The 7,555-nt window shown below is 55.6% G+C and overlaps 1 protein-coding gene across 1 annotated transcript; it reads left to right on the plus strand.

Moving 5' to 3' along the window:
- Nucleotides 1-3,238: 3,238 nt before the first annotated feature.
- Nucleotides 3,239-5,068, plus strand: HMX3 (H6 family homeobox 3). Its single transcript, XM_075027001.1, has 2 exons — nucleotides 3,239-3,748; nucleotides 4,001-5,068. The coding sequence occupies exons 1-2, from the start codon at nucleotides 3,427-3,429 to the stop codon at nucleotides 4,609-4,611; spliced, it is 933 nt and encodes a 310-aa protein (XP_074883102.1). The 5' UTR covers nucleotides 3,239-3,426; the 3' UTR covers nucleotides 4,612-5,068.
- The last annotated feature ends 2,487 nt before the right edge of the window (nucleotides 5,069-7,555 follow it).

Raw genomic sequence — 7,555 nt, forward strand, 5'->3', positions numbered from 1 at the left:
ATTTGGGAGCTAATGTAAGTGGAGCACCACAGAATCACACAGTACAGATTCACGCTTCAGCTTAGCAAGAGTGTAGCTCTTTAGAAAAATAATGAAAAAGAAGAGGCAGCGCTGAGACAGGATAAATAAGGAGATAAATCACTTTGCAATACAATGCAAGCCAAAACCTGAAAATAAACAATTACTTTAAATCATATCAAGCACCTATCACAAACATCACATTTATACAATTGATCCATGTGTAAATTAGCCAATTAATTCTGAATTGGAACACTAATGAAATAATAATTATCTGTTTACAATGGAATGGTGCGGGTCTAGAAACAGAAATAAAGAAAGACTGCAGCAAAATCCACTCAGCTCCATCACCACTGGGCATGGGGGGGTGGTCAATACCAGTCTTTAATGTCCAGATACTGGGGGGGGGGGGGAGCACAAATAAAATACATAAAAATATGTAAATATGGGCCGCAAATGACAGAGGTGTAGAACGGCTCTTTCAGAACATTGCTTGCTTTTTTTTTTTTTTTCCATAGAGAATTGCAAAGTGAAAAATTCTTTTAACATCTTCGGAGGCTGGCTTTTGGGTTTTTGTCCCTGCTCGGCTTTCTACCATGAGTGGTTGTTTACCCTGAGAGACTCCAGGGGGATTAGGACCTCATAGTTACCTAAGCAGTGAAAGATGGATGGAAAAGGGTGGGAGTTTCAATACAGGATGATTTTGGTGAATCATATCTAAATCAAAATCTTCACTGAGATGGAGAAAGGCAGTTCTGTAAGAACTTTGCACCCTTGGCTTTTCATGTAAGAGCTGCAAACGGATAAAATAGAGCTTTAGCCCAGGTCCTCATATGATAGGCGAGAGCCTGAGTTAGGTGACTACCAGCTATTTTCTGTATAGGAACTATTTGCTGTCTCTCATTTTTTCTATACATTTTACCCCAGAGTTGAGGAGTATTTCTACTGAAATAACATTTCTTTGAAAAATTCCTGATGAGCTTTACTTTGCCCAATGCCTTTAAGTGAAACAGTTGTTAACAAGAGCAGAATATTTCTGTAAGCTCCTATAAATTGCTGAGACCCCATCCCCTAGATAGGTTTTGTGGATTTTTCATTTCTGCACCTCCCTGTTTAACTAAACTGCTCCTCACAATGACACTAACAGTTTAGAAATGGTCACATAAGAGACGACGCTCTGAAAAAAGTCACGTACACTGAAGGTATATGAAATATCATGCCTGTTGCAGCCAAAAATATTACATGATTGGGTCTATGTAAATTTTCCCTAGATTTATAACCCCAAATGCTCAGGGGGAAGCAGAACTCGTGGGCATAGCTTACAAGCATTAACATTGAGAAGTTTGAGTCAGATAAAAGGTGTCTTATTTCAAATTGCCAGTTGTGCATCTTTAAATGGGAAATAGCAAGAGAATACAGTTACATTTGACTGGGGCATGAAAATGTTTAAATGTATAGATTGTTGCTCACACACACACACACACACATGCACACACTTCCGAGTCTATAGCTCTGCATATGCCAGGACAGATTTTTGCAGTGCATGCTCACACATACTTCCAATGTTTAGAAGCAGGCCAGAACTGAGAGGCTGGTATGGTCTCTCTCTTCTTTCTTTCTCTTTCTTTCTTTCTTCCTCCTTTCCTTTCCTTTTCCCTTTCCTTTTCCCTTTCCTTTCCCCTTTCCTTTTTCCTTTACCCTTTCCTTTTTCCTTTCCTTTTCCTTTTTCCTTTCTCCTTTCCTTTCCCCTTTCCTTTCCCCTTTTCTTTCCTTTCCCCTTTCCTTTCCTTTCCCCTTTCCTTTCCCCTTTCCTTTCCCCTTTCCTTTCCCCTTTCCTTTCCCCTTTCCTTTCCCCTTTCCTTTCCCCTTTTCTTTCCTTTCCCCTTTCCTTTCCTTTCCCCTTTCCTTTCCTTTCCCCTTTCCTTTCCCCTTTCCTTTCCTTTCCCCTTTCCTTTCCCCTTTCCTTTCCCCTTTCCTTTCCCCTTTCCTTTTTCCTTTCCCCTTTCCTTTTTCCTTTCCTTTCCCCTTTGCCCTTCCCCTTCCCCTTTCCCCTTCCCCCCCCCCCCCAGGTTCCCGACTCACCTCCACACGGGAGCCCCACCTGCCCCTGTTCCAAACAGCCGCCGGCAGAGCGGACCCCCCCCGCGGCCCGTACCCTTTACTACAAGCCCTACCGGAGGTCACGCCGCCCCCAACCCCCGGCTCCCAGCCCCGTCCCGGTCCCTCCGCCCTTGTCCCGGCCTTTCACCGCCGGGGTGGCGGCGGGACGCTCCCCCTCGGTCCGTCCCGGGTCCGCCCGTCCCGGGCCCGGCTCGGGCGGGGGCGGCGCGGCCCGGCAGGGGGCGCCCTGTGCCCGGCGGCGGGGCCGGGCCCCCGGCCGGCAGCGGCGGGAGCGGCGGGGCCGGCGGGCTGGGCCGTGGCCCGGAGCCCCCCGCCGCGGTCCGGTGGTCGCCTCCGCTCCTCCGCCGCCGAGCTCGACGTGGCCCAGAGGGCCCCCCCCCCCCCACCGGCTCCCGAGCTGCCGGGCCGGGAAGGACGCCCCGGCCCCGGGAAACGGAGGGGGTTCCGTGGGGAGAGCCGCGGAGGGGAGCGCTCCCGCACAGCCTTCCGCAAAGTCCTGTCTGCCCCGAGGCGGGACCCAGCGCGGCCCCGGGGCCCGGTAGCCCGGCTCGGGGGCTTTTGTTACCGGCGCGGGGGGGGTGTAGGGGGGGGGGTGGGTGTGGGGAGGCGGCGCGGCGGGGCGAGGGGAGGTTTTTTGTGGCAGGAGCGGCGCGGTCCGTGGCCATTCGCCTCCTCCCGCGGTCGCTTCAAGCCAGAGCCGGGATCCCTTTGTGCTAATAAGCCCCGTCCTCATTTAGCTGCCTAATTGGACTATCTAAAGGCAATAACGGGCGGGCGCGCTCGTCGCCTCCAGCCACAGCAGCACGTCGGCGGGGCGGGCGGGGGGGAAGGCGGGGGGGAGCCGGGGCCGCGGCGGCTGCGGGCAGGGGCTGCGCGGAGCCTTCTCCTCCCGGCTGCCTCCCCGCCTAATCCCATTTGCCATTGTGCGTGCCCAATCGCCGTGTGCTCCCCGCGTTTAACTTGGATGACATTTTGATTTCATCATTAGCATCCGGCGCCAGGTTGACGCAGCAGCAGCGGCGGCGGCGGCGGCGGCGGGAGGAGGCGGCGGCGGCGGCGGCAGCGACGACCCCGGCTCTCCGCAGCAGAACCCCCCCGGTGTCTCCGGCTGCGCGGGTTCCCCTCGGTCCCCCCCCCCCCGCCCTGCCGCCCCCCCATGCGAGGGGCCCCCGGCCGGCCCCTCCGCCGCGCTCCCCCGCCGCCCCGCCGCTCCTTTCCCCCGCGCCGCCGGGAACCGCTACCTGCGCGCCGGGCGCGGGCTGCGGGGCCAGCGGCGGGTACCGGAGGATGCCGGAGACCGGGCAGGAACCTCCTAACGCCCCTCCGCCGCCGGCCAAGGAATCCTTCTACATCAAGAACCTACTCAACGGCGGCCCCGCCAAGGCGAGCCCGAAACAACCGCGGGCTCTGTTCGCCCCCTCGGGCAAAGCGGCGGCGGCGGTGGACGGCGCCGGGTTCGCCCTCTCGCAGGTGGGCGATCTCGCTTTCCCCCGCTTCGAGATCCCGGCACCGCGCTTCGCCTTGAGCGCCCACTGCCTGGAGCGGGCCCAAACCTGGTGGTACCCCTACGCCCTGACGCCGGCCGGAGCCCACCTGCCCCGCACGGAAGGTACGGCTGTCCCCCCCTCCCTCCCTCCTTCCTTCCTCCTCTTCCTCTTCCTCTCCTTCTCCCTTCCCGGCGGGGAAATGGGGGGGGAGGCCGGCGGCGGGGCGACGCGGGGACCCCCGGCCGGCTCGTCCCGCATCCCCCCCGACGGGACGCGGGGTCGGTGGGGGGGGAAGACCGGGCGGTGAAGAAGGTGTCTCTTTGTGTCCCTTCCCCTCCGTACCCTCGCCCTTCCCCTCGTCCTTCCCCTTCTAGCCGCGGAGAAATCCCTGCTGAGGGACTCGTCCCCCGCCTCGGGCACCGACCGGGATTCCCCGGAGCCGCTGCTGAAGGCGGAGGGGGAGCAGAAGGAGCTGGACTCCAAGAGCCCCCCCGACGAGATCGTCCTGGAAGAGAGCGACTCGGAGGAAGCGAAGAAGGAAGGGGGAGCGGAGGACTGGAAGAAACGGGAGGAGAGCCCGGAGAAGAAACCCTGCCGCAAGAAGAAGACGCGGACGGTGTTCAGCCGCAGCCAGGTTTTCCAGCTGGAATCCACCTTCGACATGAAGCGCTACCTGAGCAGCTCGGAACGGGCCGGCCTGGCCGCTTCCCTCCACCTGACAGAGACCCAGGTGAAGATTTGGTTCCAAAACCGACGCAACAAGTGGAAGAGGCAACTGGCGGCCGAGCTGGAAGCCGCCAACCTCAGCCACGCCGCCGCGCAGCGCATCGTCCGCGTCCCCATCCTCTACCACGAGAACTCGGGCGCGGAAGGGAGCGCGGGGGGCGGCGGAGCCCCCGGTACCCAACCCCTGCTCACCTTCCCTCACCCCGTCTATTATTCCCACCCCGTGGTCACCTCCGTACCGCTCCTGCGGCCCGTCTGAGGCCGCCCTGCCCCCTGCGCGGAGGGGCGCGGAGAGGCGCGCAAAATTCACCGCCCCCCCCCCCCCCCCCCCCCCCGCTCCGTAAGTACTTTCAGCCACTCGTGGGATTCGCCCGGCCCGGCGTGCGCGGAGCGGGGAGGGAGGGCTGGGGGGGGGGGTGTGGGGGGGGGACCCCTCGGCGGGTGGCGCTAGGAGGAAAGTCACGAAAATTTAGGAAAAAAAAAAAATTTAAAAAAAAAAAAAGGGGGGAGGGAGGGAAAGGAAAATAAGGAAAATGAAAGCGGGAACTTGTAGAGAACCCTGGAGCTGTCACACCTTTTGTAAACGTGGACAAAAACCGCGATGGTCTCGGTGGCTTTAGTTTTATTTTTGTAAAAAAAAAAAAAAAAAGAGGAAAAAAAAAAGAAAAAAAAAGGATAATAATAAAAAAATGAATGATCCCAGGCCGCTCCCCTAGAGATTTGCCAAATGCTAACGGGAAGCTGAATTTCTGTTCCTTTTGGACCTCTCCTTCTGCCTCCAAATTGTTCAGGCTCCTGATCCTGTCGTGACTCAAACTTCATCGACCGCGGCTTTTCATTTAAGCAGACCTCGGTACCGATTTGCCTCTTTGCTTTCCCATATTTTGTACCTTTCGGTTTCTGTCATGGGACTTTATACCGAGCAAGAAACGCAGCCTCAAAGTGAACGGTTAAATACACCCGTACGCTTTGAGTGACCCTTATTTATTGTCGTTTACTTAGATATTTTTAATTCTTGTTTATAATTCTTGTTTTCCTAGTTGTTGGGTTGGGGTTTTTTTTCCTTGTAAAGTTATTTCGGTATTTGGGGGAAAAAAATCTGTACCCTTTGCTTTCTTTTGTAATACTAATTATTATTATTATTATTACTGTACTTTTGAACTGTGCAATATTGTACGACGATTCTTAAAGCACTGCTTTTATTTGAATGGTGAGGAAAGGATTTTTAGCATTGTATAATTGCGTTCGTTCATGTTGTACAAAATAAAATAAAAAGGAATTAAAAGCGAAGGGAAGTGAGAAGAGAGGAGCAGGGCATGGGAATAAGCATCAGCCCGGCTTATGCGAATAAATAAGGGAGGTTCGGTGAGCTGGGCGCTTTAAGTGAAGGACAATCAACTTTAGGGTAATTTTAATTTATTTGATATGATGTACAGTTTCCTTCTAAAGTCCATCGAGTATGTGGATTTTAATAGGCAGAAATCAAGTGAGGAGCGGACACCTCTAGTCTCTCTCTGTCTTAGTGTCTGCTCACCTGTTGTCTGACAATTGTTTGCTGTCTTCCCAAGGGTTTGGGTTGGTTTCTTTATTTTATTTTAATATTTTTCCCCCCTTTCGGTTGTACTCTCTGCCCTCTCGCTTTCTGTTAGGGATCGGTCCTATTTTTAAAACAGCCTATATTGTTATAAAGTTAATGTTGTGGTGGAAAAAAAAAAATCAATAAAACCCGTTCCTTATCATTTTTTTAAGTGTGGCTTCAGAGGGGGGAAAAAAAAAAAAAAAAAGAAAAGAAATAAAAGAAGCGTTGTCTGGGAGCGCTGCGGCCCTGCTCGACCGGGGCTGCCGGCGGGGGCGGCGGGCACGGAGCCGCCCCCGCCGGGGGTCCCTGGGAGCAGGGGGGGGGGTCCGGACGCCCCCTCCGACGGGGAGCGGAGGGACGGGGGCTGGGCAAAGGTGGGGGGGACACCTTTCCCAGCTCTGCCACAGCCTGGAGCATGGCGGCCGGGTAACCCCGAGCGAGGAGGGGGGGTCCCAGACCCCCAGGGACCCCCCCCGGGATGGGCACGGAGGAGGGCGGGGGGGGGTGTTCGCTTCCCCCCGAAGTCCTGGCCGCCCCTTTCTCTCCCCCCCGGCGGGGGTGGGTGCTGCCCTTCCCCTTCTCCCCGCTTCTCCCGGGGGGGGGCTGCCGCAGGGGGCTTGTCCAAAGGCACCCAGGGGGGTCGTGTCTCCAACCCCCCCCCAGGGCTGCGCCCCTCTGCCCCACGGCCGGAGCCGTCACTCGTGTTAATGCAACCGGCAGGGTTATTTGGAGAGAGGATCGCTCTCCGCTTCCCGAAGATTGGCCCGAATCGACGTGTTTATAGCGCCGAGGGCAGGATTTGGGGCCAAAGAAATCAAAATAAAACTCAACGTTCCGAAAAGATAATCCTGCGTTTTCTTTTCGTTTGGGATAAAAACCCTGCCAATGGGTCGTAAATGAAAAATAAACAGAGTTTCGGAGTCAAAATACGCTGCTCGCTGTGTCGCCTACAAACAGAGTGATGCCTTTTCTGTTTGCAGTACTAACTTTGGGACAAGTCGCTTGCGGCTCATTAAAAATATTGTTGTAATAGCAAATACGGTTTTCCATTTTACAGCGCGGTAGCACGATGTTATCAAACGGCAAGCAAAATAATAATAATAAAAAAAACCAAACCCCTCATTTATTTGTGGTCGGTACCTAGAAAACGATTCCGGACGGTCCCGGCCCTTTCCCAGCCGAGGAAGGAGCAGTTGGACGCCAGCGCGGTCACCCCCCGCTTGCGCGGCTCCGTCCCCGCAGCGCGGCCCTTACGCGGCTGCGGACACGGGTGGGCCGGGCGCGGACAGCGGGCACCGACCTGCACGTCCCGGCGCCTTCAGGGGCATTTTCCAGGGGAAAGTTTAATCTTGGTGGGGTGTGATGGGGCTCGGGTAAGAGCTTTTTTTTTTTTTTTTTTTTAATTAAGGAAAAAAAAGGGGGAGGGGAAGGGGAGGAAAAAAAAAAGGAGGAAAAAAAAATAGGAAAACCAGTGCCCAGGTTTTCTGCTTCTTGCTGCCGCGGGACCGACGGCAGACAACAAGCTGTGAAAGCTCGCAAGGAAGGTGGGCTGAGGGCGTGTGAACCCAATTCGTCGCCCCCAGACCCGCACACCCCCCCTGCAGCGGGGCTCCCCGGGCTGGGT

Source organism: Buteo buteo, chromosome 4, assembly GCF_964188355.1.
Source record: "Buteo buteo chromosome 4, bButBut1.hap1.1, whole genome shotgun sequence".
NCBI classification, from domain to species: Eukaryota; Metazoa; Chordata; class Aves; order Accipitriformes; family Accipitridae; genus Buteo; species Buteo buteo.